We start from the raw sequence: 15,550 nt of genomic DNA on the forward strand, positions 1-15,550 counted from the left end.
TACAGTTTGTTTTCATCTGATTTCAAATAAACAAAGTCTTGGCTTTCAGAATATAAAACTTGTTTCGGCAAATACAGATGATAAATACAACTTTGAAGCTTGTAACGGCATAATTACAAACGGAGAACGGAGTAACTTAACGTGACATCAGGCGTAACAACAGCCGGTGTTTCTTGTGTGTGTTTTCCCCGGGAAACAAACACAATACACACAAACACACACACACATACACACACACACACACACTCGCGAGCTTCCCCCAGACCAGTAATCCAAAGCAGTAATGTCACTCTCCAAAGGTCTAAAGAGGAAAGTTGACGGTGAAAACAAGGCATTTAAAGAGGAATGGACAGCGAACTATGCGTTCATCCTACCTGGTTTCATCAATGCAAAGCCGTTGTGTCTTATCTGCAATGAAGTTGTGGCTGCTTGCAAAGAATATAATATTAAGCGGCACCACGAGACGAAGCATGACACCTTCAAAGTGGCCTTTCCCCCCAAGACAGAGGCACGAAAGCGCAATATTGAAGCACTGACAGCAGGTTATGCGCACAGCAGCAGGATCCTGGTGCGAGGCCTCACAGCCCAGCAGAAAGTGACAACCGCGTCCCTAAAGGCGTCGTGGGTGCTCGCAAAGCATAACCGGCCATTCACTGACGCAGAGGTTTTCAAGGAGGTGATGGTGACTGTTTTGGAGGAACTGGCCACCGACAAGTCCATGGATGGTGTCATTGCGTCAGTGAAACAAGTGTCCCTCTCTGCGAGGTCCGCTATACGCCGCATAGAAGCACTGTCGGACGCTGTGCAGGGGGTAATCATCAAGGGTCTCAGTCAAGCCAATTACTTTTCCTTAGCCATTGACGAGAGCACTGACAGTACAGATGTAGCCCAGTTGTGCGTCTATGTTAGATATTTTGATGGAAAGGAGTTCAGGGAAGAGCTGCTGTCTCTTATTCCATTAGAAGGGCACACCACTGGGGACGTTATATTTACAAAACTGGAAGAGTTGTTTAGGCTGCATTCATTGTCATTTGAGAGGGTTAACCTAATCGTGACAGACGGGGCTCCTGCTATGGTGGGAAAGCACAGAGGTCTGGTAAGCAGGTTGAAGGAGCACGCCCCCCAAATGCATGGACTGCACTGTCTCATCCACCAGAGTGTCCTTTGCGCCAAACTCAGTGGTGAGCTAAAGGAAGTTATGGACAAAGTGATGCGTGTCATTAATTTTGTCAGGGGTACATCAAGCACCCAGCATCGGCTTTTCCGACAACTTGTGGCTGAGTCAGAAGAGGCCACCCACGATGACCTGCTGCTTCACAATGACGTGCGCTGGTTGAGCAAAGGGAAAGCGTTGGACCGCTTCTGTGCGCTACTGGATGAGGTCAAGGCGTTTCTTAGATTGAGCAAGATTAGGGCAGCAGCTGACCACCTTGCCCTTCTGGGAGACGAAAAGTTCATGTCCAATGTAGCATTTTTAGCGGATATATTTGGCCACCTAAACCAGCTTAACCTGCAGCTACAGGGGAGAGGCAAAACCATAGTGGACATGGTTGAAAAGCTTGAATCCTTCACGAGGAAGCTGGAGTTGTTCGAGTCAGACATATCCACTGGCAGGCTCCTCCATTTCAGTACACTAAAATCACAGGCACTGGGACAAGTGACAGAGCTTATGGTGGACTTCATCAAGCAGCTACGGGCCAACTTCACGTCAAGGTTTGAGGACTACTCCATCCCAAAAGACATCATTGCCTTTGTACGCGATCCTCTCACAGTCCGACCAAGTGGAGACTTCACCTCCCAGGCGAAACAAATGATCCCCTCCTTAGACGAGGCTGCATTAGAAATGGAGCTAATTGATTTTCAAACAAGCTCCCTGGTCAGCGATGCGCTCAGAAGTGCGGAGTCTGTGAGTGCCTTTTGGGTGGGAAGCTCAGAGGAATATAGCACGATCAAGAGACTCACATTTTATGTGCTCACAATGTTCCCTTCCACCTATACATGCGAGTCGTCCTTTTCTTCAATGAATGCGATAAAGACGCACGAGAGGAATCGATTGACGCATAAAAACCTTGAGAACTGCCTGCGGATTAAAGTGACGTCCATATCACCAGATATCCAAAAAATAGCGACCGATGGGAGATGTCAGTTTTCACATTAAGTGAGTACCAAGCCTGTCGTAATTGTATTTAATAGCCTAATTATATTTTTTATATTTTTGAATTAATGGCTCATTGTAATTATTATCCCTAATGTAGCGTGCTCTGTCGTTTCAGGAGCATATGCACCACCACTCCTCGCCCTCCATGATCAAGTGGCTTCTCCAATTTTGTTGTTATTTTTTTCAAACCACACACCGAATGTTGGCTATTTCAGCACCACGCGCTGTCCACCTATTGATCCACTATCAGCGTCAGTGCACCCCGCTGCCTGATTGTGCCTGTGCTGTATGTCATTCATTCTCAACATGGATAAAAGTACAATAAGCATTCTTCAGGTGTAGGTAGATTCTCTATTCAGACATTATAGCCTACACAGTATATGTGCGACTGTCGGTCCGATGTTGTAAAAAAAAAAAAAAAAAAAAAAAAAATCTCAAAATATTTTTTTATTTTTTATTCTCAAAATGACGGGCCAAATATTATTGCTGGCGGGCCAACAATGGCCCGCGGGCCGCCTGTTGCCGACCCTAGCTTTAGGGGCTCCGTATAAATAAATTAAATAAATAATATAAATAAATCACAAAAACATGAAAAAATATATTTAAAGAAATGTAATATGAAAATAAAATGTTTACTGAAACTAAAAACACAAAGTGGTAAAAATAAGAATGAAATACATTATTTGTTTCAAACGTTTTTATATAAAAATGAGTTCCTTAAACAATATTCACTCAAATTAAGCAAATGCAATTAAAAAAGAAAACCCTTGATGCAAAAGCCTTTATACATTTAACAGATGTTATTAATGTAGTGAAACCACCAGGGGAAGTGTTAGGAGATGTCTGAAGTATTTGTTGCACTTGACTTTATGACAGGGACCTTATTTAATATTGCATTGCAGTCTGCTTACTAGTTAAAGAAAGACAACAATTGTCTCATTATTGGACAAAAGAGGCTTCGTGTTAATGGATGTATTATTCAAAATGACTAAATGTAATATCCTTTTTTTTTTTTAAACCTGATCCTATTGGTGTGACCCAGCTGCTGTTTTGAATAAATGTCCAAACGTTTCCTGTTTACGGCCGTTTGAATCTCTGTTTTGAGACTAATAAAATAAGATAATAAAAATGATAAAATAATAAAAATTAAAATGGGATCTTACTAAGAAAGAACAACCCAATATTTAGATTTTGGGTATCCTTTTGTTGAACGGTCTGTTTAAAATGAATCGAAGCATCAGACTAAAAAAGCTTTTGAAAATAACCGAATATTTCGATTAAGGTCAAAATATAATATTTGTAAATCTGACTCAGTGAGTCAGTGCCTCACCAGCCATGAACCTCACCGCACGTCACTGCCTTTTACCTCCTTGTGTATCTTAACTGTTAAGGAATAATTCTTCTAGATATCTAACCTTTTGCTCTGTGACGTGTTATCTCCTTTAAGGAAAGGCCTTGGTGCCATATGTGTTGTTGTCACCAGTGTGTGACTGGTCAATTTGACTGGCAAGAAGGGTAATTGTTGTGGGAACACTGAGGCACTTCTTTATCGGTGTTTGTGGGCTCTAGGATGTGAAATCCTTGAGGCCATGAGCGTCGGACGCAGATGATTCAGTGTTTAGTCTACTCCTTCAGAGATGTTGATTTCTCTCTGTGAACCTGTTAAAAGGTCTAGCATAGAGAGAGGTTCTTCAGAATTGACGTGGCAACTCTACCGTGTAGTCAGAACCTCTGACTCTTTGATTTGTGATGTGAATCCTCCGGCCGAATACTCTGAATAAACCCATCAGTGTTTGACATCAAAGCTCCAACTCTCACCGTGTCTCCTTCCTGAGTCGGTGACTCCATGCATTACTACACAGAAGTTTCCTCCACAAATTGGCGTTGTCGGCAGGATACCAACAGATCTTCAGAGACTGGTAAGTGTGATTTCAAATCTACATTTGGACATTGCCTTACCAGAATCTGTGATTGACGGTATCCTAAAATTATCTGTGAAGCTAAGCGGCTGTGTTTCGTTTTGGTTAATGAACATTTGGGGCTAGTAACCCCAGGGGATCATCCAGGGACTCTGTCTTGGCTGGTTCCCTCTGTGTGTGCTGCTCGGGACGTATGTGCCGTGCAGGCATACACGGAGATGTTTAAAAAGACCTTAATGAGGGCAGCAGTAAAGTGGAACTTCTGTGTGAAATCAAAATAGAGATTTGTAATGAACAAATCGCCGAGATTCCGGGGGTTTCAGCGGCCAACACTAGCAGTTAACTAAAGCAGCCAGAGATATTACCCCCAGCGCCTCTAAAAAAAACACGGCTCCAGCTGCGGCTCCGGGTGTGTGTGTCCTCTGTGTGTGCTGCTCGGGACATGTGTGCCGCACAGGCAGCCGTTTTGCTGCTCGGGGCATGTGTTCCGCACAGACAGTCGCAGGGATGCAAAATATCTCCCCGTATCTGCATGAGCTGGTGAAGTGAACTCAGAGGGAGAAAATCACAGCTTTTGTCTATAACTTTAACTCACACCACCGCCGTCTCTATTAAAAACGAGACTGTTTAAAAGCACTCTTGTGGCTTGTGGCCGTTTACGATGTGCTGGCAGGTGCGAGGTGCGTGCATTACCTGATGCGACAGGCTCCCTACATTGCTGGAGGAGCTGGTGTCAGTCCGGGGTGCATACATAAAATTATAGGCTAATTGATCATGGGTGGGCAGTGGTATGCAAGTGTAGAGCAAAACTGTGTTTCATCGTTGGGATGAACATGATGGGAGGTGTGTAGGCTGGTCGAGTAGGACTACAGTTAACTGTGTGGTTTCGGATAGAAAGGGTAGAGGAAAAAAGTCTATGTGCTCCAGATCGGGGGGGCATAGCACCACTAGAGCAGGGATAGTGGAGTCGCAAGAGGATAAGCTAGTTATTGCTCTTGGACGGTCTTCAGGCACCGATCTAAGGACTTGTATACAAGGGTGGAGGCACGAGTCAAGGTGCCCCACTGGATTCCCATTGGGAGAGATCAAATAGTCGCTACCCCCTCTGAAACGTCTTTAATCCGGACTAAATTGAGCTGGATGAACTTTGCTGTCGCACTGGTGTTTATTACGAGTTCATCATGTTTGTTTGTCTGATTGTTTGTATCAGGGGTCTATATTGGTTTGTCTAACCGCCGTCTTGTGCATGTTTTGTAACAACTAATAATGAATCAGTCCATAGCCAGGGTAAAATAAACTAAGCTTTAGTTAACTCACCAAAAGTAAATGACTTGAGAAAGATAAATAATATATAGTGTTTTGCAAAATTCTGGTAGTATAGATGTGCTGCAAAATGAAAATAAATAGCAAAAGAGTGTTTTATGTCCTGCATCTGAGTGTGCAGAGGAAACGTAAACAAGAAGCACACTGTTCAGGGTGTGCGCTGCATCTAAGTGTGCAGAGGAAATGTAAACAAGGAGCACACTGTTCAGGGTGTGCGCTGTAGGTGTAAGAAGAAGAGAAGATTATATTACTTTAAGAATACATTCTTAAATTGTATTGCTGGTATGTTAAGATATGTTTGTGACCTTTTATAAACCCTATGCCCCGTCCTGCACCCTGAGACCCTAAGAGGCATCACTGCTGGTCGTAAACAACCTGCCTGAGGAGGTCAGGGTGGCAAAATCTGTCTGCTGTTTTAGGTCAATATTGTATTATTTGTTTCATTTATTCTTAAATCTATGTATTGTATGGTAATAATGAAAAAAACGTAATGTATTGAACACATTCCGAAACAAAGCTGATAAGACAGAACTTGACTCAGACATAATACAAATTATTGTTGAAACCTTTTGCGCTGTTGCTGCAAAATGGAAACTTTGTTGATTATCTGTTCCAACTGGCCACTGGATTCAGATAATTAATATAAGTTGAAGTTAAATTACAGTTTTAAATATAGTTTAACATTCTTTATTAAACTGCTTCAAATGATTTCTCGTATCAACCAATTGGTCTCCATAGACATTACTAAAATTCTAATAGTTGTTAAACTACTGAAAAGTTTTCTGAAACCGAGCTTATGAACAAAAGAGTAAAGGTCGCTGGTGTGGTGGCTCTACTCTTCAGCCACCTCCCTTGTGAGTGTGTGTTCCCTTTCCCTGTCTGTGTGGGCGTGGTGGCTGTCACTCCTGGCTCCCGGCTTAATCTCCACCTGCTGCAAATCTCCACCTGCTGCAATCAGCTTACACACCTGATTCCCATTCAGCCATTTACTAATGGTATATCAGCGGAGGCTCCACAACATGTCAGCGCCAGATCGTTGTTTAAACCCCAGTGGTAACTCTCAGCCTTCTTAGCCGATTTAAGCTATTTCTCTGTACATGGAATACGTTTCTCACCTGTTTCTCTTATGCTCCAGGATCACTCTCCAGCCGCCTAGTTACCATCACCTGCAGCCACCAGTCATCATTCCAACCGGATTACTCTCCACGCTCCTCCACCTCACAATAAACCTTTTTCCAACACTCTGCCGTGTCCTGCGTTTGGGTCCTATCGGATATCGTAACAGAACGATCTGGCCAGTATGGACTCAGCGGACACAGGCCACCAGTCCAAGACTACGGACGAACTCAGCCAAGCCCTGGCCAATCAAGGTGCTCTTGTGGGGCATCACGACGTGGTTCTCCGTGAGGTTGTGGAGACTCTCCGGAACCTCTCCGCTAACGTGCAAAGGATCGGCACACAAGTGGAACTGCTCACCTCACAGTTTTCTCCCCCGAAGCCCGCTGCACAGCCGACAGCTCCTCCCCCCGCTCCTGCCGCACCTCTCCCTCAGCTACGAGAGGCTGTTATTCCTACACCGGAGCGATACGCTGGAGATTTGGGTATTTGTAGAGCCTTTTTGTTCCAGTGTTCGTTAGTTTTTGAGCAGCAGCCTAGTACTTATCATACAGACGGGGCTAGGGTAGCATATGTCATGAGTCTGTTGAGGGGGAGTGCTCTAGATTGGGCTACAGCCGTTAGGGAGAGCCAGCCACACATTTGCTTATCATTTGATACTTTCATTTCCGAAATGAAAAAAGTTTTTGATCACCCGGTACGGGGGAGGGACGCTTCTAGGCGCCTTCTTTCTCTCCGGCAGGGCTCCCGTAGTGTAGCCGAATTTTCAGTTGAGTTTAGAACAGTTGCTGCTGACTCAGGCTGGAATAACGAGTCATTGCAAGATGTTTTTCTTCAAGGGCTGAACGAAGCAATTAAAGACGAGCTAGCTGCTAGGGATGATCCAGTTAGCTTGGATAATTTAATTGCCACAGCTATCAAGATTGATAATCGCCTCAGAGAGAGACGCAGGGATAGGAATAGCCGTCACCCCAATCCCAGCTACTCCTCACTTGATCCCCGAATTGGCACTGCCACTGCCCCAATCTCCAGATCCTTTCCGACTCCTTTCTCGGTTTCACCCCCCGAAGATGAGCCCATGCAAGTGGGAAGGGCCCGCCTCTCACCATCTGAGCGGGCTAGAAGGATCCAGGCTGGGGAATGTGTTTATCGCAGCCAAACCAGTCATCTAGTTTCCTCCTGTCCTAATCTGCCAAAAGGTCAGGCTCGTCAGTAGCTGTGGGGATTCTGGCGAGCCCTTCCTCCTCTCTCAACCCCCGACCCAGAACGCAGCTAGAAGCCGTTCTTTGCTGCAACCAACAGTCACTACACCTGCTCGCCTTAGTGGACTCAGGGGCGGACGAGAATTTTTTGGACATTGACATTGCAGCTCAGGCAGGAATTCCCTGCGAAGTGTTAGATTCACCTCTTAATGCCAATGCTCTAAATGGACAATTCCTGGCCCAAGTCACTCACCGCACCAAGCCAGTAAACCTCATTCTGTCTGGAAACCATCGTGAGTTTATTCAGTTTCACCTTATTTCCTCACCTCATGCTCCCATAGTGTTGGGTCATCCCTGGTTAAGAACACACAACCCCCAGATTGATTGGATAACTGGCAAAATCATTAGTTGGAGTTGTTTTTGTTTATCCTCATGCCTGCAGTCTGCCCTGCCGCCAGCAGAGGCCGCCGCTCCACCACCCAAGATCGAGCCGCCTGACCTGTTATCTGTCCCCATGGAATATCATAGCCTAGGAGAGGTGTTCAGTAAACAGCGAGCTCTTTCTCTTCCTCCTCATCGACCCTACGACTGTCCCATTGACCTCCTTCCCGGGGCCCCTCTGCCTTCCTCACGTCTGTTCAACCTGTCTCGCCCTGAGAGAAAATCCATGGAGAGTTACATCCATGACTCCCTGGCTGCTGGTGTCATCCGCCCATCCTCCTCCCCGGTCGGTGCTGGGTTCTTCTTCGTGTCCAAGAAGGACCGCTCACTGCGGCCCTGCATTGATTACAGGGGTCTCAATGCCATCACTATAAAAAACAAATATCCATTACCCCTCATTAACTCCGCCTTTGAACCCCTCCAGGAAGCCACCATCTTTTCCAAACTGGACCTCCGCAATGCCTACCACCTCGTCAGAATCCGTGAAGGGGACGAGTGGAAGACTGCCTTTAATACACCACTCGGTCACTTTGAGTATCTGGTGATGCCTTTTGGACTGACGAATGCCCCAGCAGTTTTTCAGTCAATGGTGAACGATGTGCTCCGTGACCTCCTCAACCGGTCAGTCTTTGTCTACTTGGATGACATTCTCATTTTCTCCCGTAACAAGGAGGAGCACATTATCCATGTCAGGCAGGTGCTGCAGAGACTCCTTGAAAACAGACTCTTTGTGAAGGCGGAGAAATGTGAATTTCATGTCAACACAGTCTCATTCCTGGGCTACATCGTTGAGGAAGGAAAGATTAGGACCGACCCTGAGAAGATCCAAGCGGTGGCGGGGTGGCCCAAACCAACCTCAGTTAAACTGCTTCAACAGTTTCTTGGTTTCGCCAATTTTTATCGGCGCTTCATCAGAGACTACAGCAGAGTGGCGGGCCCTTTAACCAGACTCACTTCCCCTACAACTGGTTTTTTCTGGACCCCAGAGTGCGATGCAGCCTTCTCGGAGCTAAAGAGACTTTTCACCACTGCCCCTGTGCTCATCCACCCTGATTCCTCTCGCCAGTTTGTGGTGGAGGTCGATGCCTCCAACACCGGGGTAGGGGCAGTTCTTTCCCAGCGCTCGGAACGAGACCAAAAATTACATCCTTGTGCATTTTTCTCTCGCCGCCTCACTCCAGCTGAGAAGAACTATGACGTGGGTAACAGAGAGCTGCTGGCTGTCAAACTTGCCCTAGAGGAGTGGAGGCACTGGCTGGAAGGAGCCGAGCTCCCTTTTATTGTATGGACAGACCACAAAAACTTGGCGTACATCCAATCTGCCAAGCGCCTTAACTCTCGTCAGGCTCGATGGGCCCTGTATTTCGGCCGCTTCTCATTCACCCTTACCTACCGTCCAGGGTCACGGAACCTCAAGCCGGACGCTCTCTCTCGCCAGTTCGCTTCCGAAGGACCAGCTGCCAATCCAGACACTATCCTGCCTGCCTCCTGCGTGGTGGCGGCTGTTACCTGGGAGATTGAGTCATTGGTTAAGGAGGCTCAGCGGGCGCAACCTAACCCAGGTAACTGCCCAGCTAATAGTCTTTTTGTGCCTACCCCTGTTCGCTCCAAGGTCCTGCAGTGGGCACACACCTCCCGTCTCTCCTGTCATCCTGGTGTCCATCGCACACTGTTTATTCTAAAACAACGGTTCTGGTGGCCTTCCATGGCTCAAGACACCAGGGCCTTTGTTGCTGCCTGTACAGTATGTGCCCGCGCCAAGTCCTCCCACCAATCTCCCTCTGGCCTGCTTCGCCCGCTGCCGGTACCTAGGCGTCCTTGGTCGCATGTGGCCTTGGATTTTGTCACTGGACTTCCACTGTCACAAGGAAATACCATCATCCTAACTATTGTGGACAGATTTTCCAAGATGGTACACTTTGTTGCTCTTCCCAAGCTTCCCACAGCCCGAGAGACTGCAGATCTTCTGGTCAATCATGTTGTTCGACTCCATGGGATTCCCACCGACATCGTCTCTGACCGGGGTCCCCAGTTCATTTCCCACGTTTGGAAAGCCTTCTGTCAGGCTCTGGGAGCATCAGTGAGCCTGTCATCTGGATATCATCCTCAGACGAATGGGCAAACGGAACGGGCCAACCAGGATCTGGGGGCGGCTCTTCGCTGTGTGGCTTTCAGGAACCCTTCGTCATGGTGCCCACATCTGCCATGGATCGAATATGCCCACAACTCCCTGTCAAATGCAGCCACAGGTATTTCACCCTTTCATTGTGCCATGGGTTTCCAACCACCCCTGTTTCCATCCCAGGAAGAGGAGGTTGCTGTTCCTTCCGTTCAGACCCACCTTCGTCGCTGTCATAAGGTGTGGAGGGACACCCGAGCCGCCCTGCTCCGCTCCGCTGCCCGCAACTGCCTCATCGCAGACCGCCACAGGACCCCGGCTCCCAACTACTTACCAGGTCAGAGTGTTTGGCTTTCCTCCAAAGATCTCCCACTCAAGACAGAGTCGAAGAAACTCACGCCACGTTATGTCGGCCCCTTCATCATCGACTCAGTTATCAACCCATCTGCAGTAAAACTCAAGCTTCCCCCACACATGAAGGTTCATCCGACATTTCATGTTTCTCTGTTGAAACCTGTTGCCAGCAGCCCCTTGTCTCCTCCAGTGAGTGTTCCCCCACCCCCCCGCATCATCAATGATCACCCAACCTACACCGTCAGGCGATTGTTGGACGTTCGTCGCCGTGGAAGGGGATTCCAATATTTTGTGGATTGGGAGGGCTATGGTCCAGAGGAGAGGTCTTGGGTTCCCCGGCGAAACATCGTGGGCGCGTCCCTGGTTCGGGACTTCCACCGTGATAACCCTGGTAGACCTGGTAGACCGCCTGGAGGCGTCCCTTAAGGGGGGGGTACTGTGGTGGCTCTACTCTTCAGCCACCTCCCTTGTGAGTGTGTGTTCCCTTTCCCTGTCTGTGTGGGCGTGGTGGCTGTCACTCCTGGCTCCCGGCTCAATCTCCACCTGCTGCAAATCTCCACCTGCTGCAATCAGCTTACACACCTGATTCCCATTCAGCCATTTACTAATGGTATATCAGCGGAGGCTCCACAACATGTCAGCGCCAGATCGTTGTTTAAACCCCAGTGGTAACTCTCAGCCTTCTTAGCCGATTTAAGCTATTTCTCTGTACATGGAATACGTTTCTCACCTGTTTCTCTTATGCTCCAGGATCACTCTCCAGCCGCCTAGTTACCATCACCTGCAGCCACCAGTCATCATTCCAACCGGATTACTCTCCACGCTCCTCCACCTCACAATAAACCTTTTTCCAACACTCTGCCGTGTCCTGCGTTTGGGTCCTATCGGATATCGTAACAGCTGGTTAAGCCAGGATCAATATATTTGTTGACGTTTTCATTACAGTGTGCATAATAAATATGTTAAATGAATTGAGCAATTGTTTAAAAAGTATAATGTTGCAATCTCTTTACAATAAGTAATTACAGTTAACAAAGAAGTAGAGGTTGTTTTCCAAGGGCCTCTCCTTCACAGCCCTACACTTTAAATCATGAGACTTTCAAATCATAACAGACAGAGATCGGTATCACTTTGTGTTGCAAGCCAAATCCATGTAAAGGTTCTACTTGAGCCCAATTTAAATACCATAAAGAAAGTATTGAACCCAGCTCAAGCTAAATGTCAAATGTATTTAATTAATGTACAAGTGTTTTGATTTATTTCAAATGTTCCAGTCTAGCTTCTTTCGAGTTCAGTCTAAGCAACAAATTGTTTCTCATAACATTCTCACTGCTGTCCCAAATGTTTTAACCTTGGGCAGCCAAGCTGTTCACACACACACACACACACCCACACACACCCACACACTTTGGATAAGTAGTCACCTTATCCACATTGTAAATTGTTGCCTTCTTTAAAGTTAGACACCAAATTACAAAGATCCCAGTTCAGGGGTCACTAGATGTTCATTTAGTGAACCAGGTTCAGATGTAATTAAGTCACCAGAGAGTGATGTAGACTCTTCAAAAAATGCCTTAATTACTCCACCTAAACAAACTCAAACCAATTCCGCAATGAGTTTAATGTTAGACTATGCACATCAACGCAATGTTAGCAACTGTTGGCTGTGCCAGAACATGCCAGAATCCATGTACTCTCCCATGTTCAGCCCAATTCCTTTCACAAAAGCTGACTACAGTTTAGTCACCTGGAGTGATATAGCATCCCGAATTAGCAAGGATGCAGATGATTGTTACACCCCTTCCTACCCCATAGACTTTGAGCAACCTTTAAAGTACAATGGCTTAATCTCGCTCATTGTTGACACAGTAAATAAAGACTACCTGCCAGACGGTTTCAAACGATTGAGGGTTCTAAAACTTATATATGTGAAGAAATACGTTGAACTAGCTTTTGAATACAGATTCCAATTAGCTCTAGTCCAGACTAATTGCTCAGCCACTTCCACAAGTCCAACATGTTCATCTCAACCGCACACACCATCTTTGTTGGTTGAAGCCTTGGTAGCTGTTGTACCCTGGTTTGGCGTCCGAACAGTGGACTCAGTGAAAGTTAAAATACATGACTGTTCACTGCCATTACCCTTAGGTAAATCCCCTACACGTGACTGTTCCGTTTATGTTCCCCCAGTTGTGGTGCATGAGTGGAAGAATGTGTCCATCTGCTTCCAGAGCGGAGGAGGGTTTTCACCCTCTGACGATGTGGGCCACAGTGACTGTAACACCGTAGTAAAGATCAAGTTAACCAGAACTCCCCTTCCAGAGAGGGTTTACTTGGTTTGTGGGAACAGAGCCTACGGTTGCATGCCTTATGATACTTTTGATGGCACCTGTTATCTAGCCCAGGGGTTCCCAACCTTTATTGTGCCAAGGACCGGCAGATACATTAAAAAAAAATCGCGGACCGGTTGTCAATTTTAACTGATTTTAATATTTACTCACCACCAGCAGGTAGCAACAGAGGCTAATTGTATGTAACAGCCTGAACAAATACTAGAACAATATGCATCCAAAACATATTAACAAAGTTTAAAAAAGAACCGGTGTCATTTTTTGGTTTTTCGGAAAACCAAAAAACCGACGTTATTCAGTTTTTAAACCAAAACGGGAAAACAGATCAATTAACGTTTTGGTTTTGTTTGTATGATTTACGGATAATCCAGTGAATGCTGGGAAAACGAGGAGAAGCCGCATTATGAACACTGGCATTTGTTTTCAGAAGATATTATGATAGTGTCGTTCGTTCCGGTGCACTCCGACAGCATTAGCACTACATCGAGATTAAGATTAAACTAATTTATTTTGGGAACAGCCGCATATATGGAGTTAGCCATATGTGTGTAAATTACTGTTCATAAACATTTGAAAACAAATGCCGGTGTCGGACAGACACAAACACACCGAACACACAGAGCTGAGCTGAGCAGAGCACATACACACACACATCATGCGCCTTGGTGACTGACTGGACATCTCCTTCATAAAACTAATAAAAGGGGGAGTAATCGGGCAGTTCGATGTGTGTAGATGTGTGTGTGTATAGGTGTGTGTGGTTAACACGTAGCAGCCTGCAGTCACTCTTAAGCTGTTCTGATGAAGTTAAACACAGTCATACTGGTGCTGCACTTCTCAGAAGCGGAGTATACGTCCCGCTGCCTCCGGATGCTGCAGCCGTTTTAAGAAGTGAAGGAGGGTTTCCTTCTATAAAGCAGCTGCGGGCAGCAGATCGTGAGAGTCCCGGACATTAATTCATAGATCAAGGCAGACTGGTTTACTCTTCTGTTTTGCCAATCCGGTGCTTAAACAAATAGCTCTACACCCCTGGCCGACATGTCCTTAAAATGAAGTCCGAGTTTGAAATATATCTCAAATAATGTATGCACCACCATTTCCCCACATAAACATAACAGTCTGCAATCAAACGGTTGTCTCCTGTGCGCTCCTCTTCCTACTTGGCGCACCGGTAACAAGCTCGTGCGCACAAGAGGCTGAGACCTTAGGCTGAGCCGCCGAATCCCTCATCATAAAAGCCATTTTCAACGGTTTTCTGGTGAAAGATTAACTAGCTACTGGATGAAATAATATGACTGGTGGCATAGGTGCGAAAATTAAACACTTTTTGAAAAAATATTATGATAAAATATTTTTATATATTTATAATTCTGCAAATATTACGATAAACTCACAGCTATTTCGCGGCCCGGCAGTAACACCTCTACGGCCCGGTACCGGTCCGCGGACCGGGGGTTGGGAACCCCTGAACTAGAGAATGCAATTCCTGAAGAAATTGCTAGTGGGAATGCTTTATGCTGAAAAGTAATGTGTAAGAAGAAAGTGAAGAATTTAGATTGAAATGATACATGAACACTGGGGGCTTGAATGTGTGATGAGAGAAGAAAAGAAAGTAAAAAGGCTTGGAAAAGCAGCAGAATATTTGAACTGCAAACCTTTGAACTAAGTTGATGGTGAATTATCTGTCGCCATGCCAACGGCATTTGAAGAAATCTCAAAATGGTCTCGTAGATGTCTTCACGGCTGGACTGTTAGCACACATGTGAAGTTTAAGCACTTTTAGAACATTTTCATAGGAGTTATAGCGACATCATCTTTTATGGCGAGGGATGCGTTTCCATGGAAACGGCATATGGTGAGATCTCAGATTTGGCGTAGAGCTATTGAGGCAGAGGTGGACGGTGAATACAATTAAGTATTGTAGGGACATACTCGGCCAGTAAGTCGACATTGGCGCTTGACAGGCGTACATCGTGTTCTTCATGGCGGATTGGTCTGTAGCCATGCCAACTAAGGGCATTTGAAGAAATCTCAAACATTCCCGTAGACGTTCGTTCACCGGCTGGAACAACATTTAACACAAATATTATAGTTTAGACCTTTAATCGGAAAATATTCTGGGTTTAGTTTCAAAAAGCGTTATTTAGTCTATGCTTTCGTATTCATTTAAAACAGACGTGTCAACAAAAGGATCCCAAAATCTAAATATTGGGTTCTGTGCTTGCTTAGTAGATAACCATTTAAATTTTATTAATCTGTATTTGTGATAGTCCATCAAAACGAGAGATGTCAAACGGCGCAGTAAACAGGAAACGTATATATTCCTGCTATCAAAACAGCAGCTGGGTCACATGATCTGTCCCAGGTCAGCTGACTGGATCAGACCAATAGGATCAGGTTTTTAAAAAAAAAGGATATTACATTTTGTCATTTTTAATAAATACATCCATTAACACGAAGCCTCTTTTGTCCAATAATGAGACAATTCTTGTCTTTCTTTAACTAGTAAGCAGACTGCAATGCAATATTAAATAAGGTCCCTGTCATAAAGTCAAGTGCAACAAATA

General features: G+C 45.6%; 1 protein-coding gene across 1 annotated transcript; it reads left to right on the forward strand.

Annotated features, from left to right (window-relative positions):
- The first annotated feature begins 283 nt into the window (after positions 1-283).
- Positions 284-2,158, forward strand: LOC117492053 (SCAN domain-containing protein 3-like). The gene has a single exon (XM_034142195.1). The coding sequence runs from the start codon at positions 284-286 to the stop codon at positions 2,156-2,158; it is 1,875 nt and encodes a 624-aa protein (XP_033998086.1).
- The last annotated feature ends 13,392 nt before the right edge of the window (positions 2,159-15,550 follow it).

This window comes from Trematomus bernacchii, unplaced genomic scaffold (assembly GCF_902827165.1).
Source record: "Trematomus bernacchii unplaced genomic scaffold, fTreBer1.1, whole genome shotgun sequence".
In the NCBI taxonomy this organism is placed as follows: Eukaryota; Metazoa; Chordata; class Actinopteri; order Perciformes; family Nototheniidae; genus Trematomus; species Trematomus bernacchii.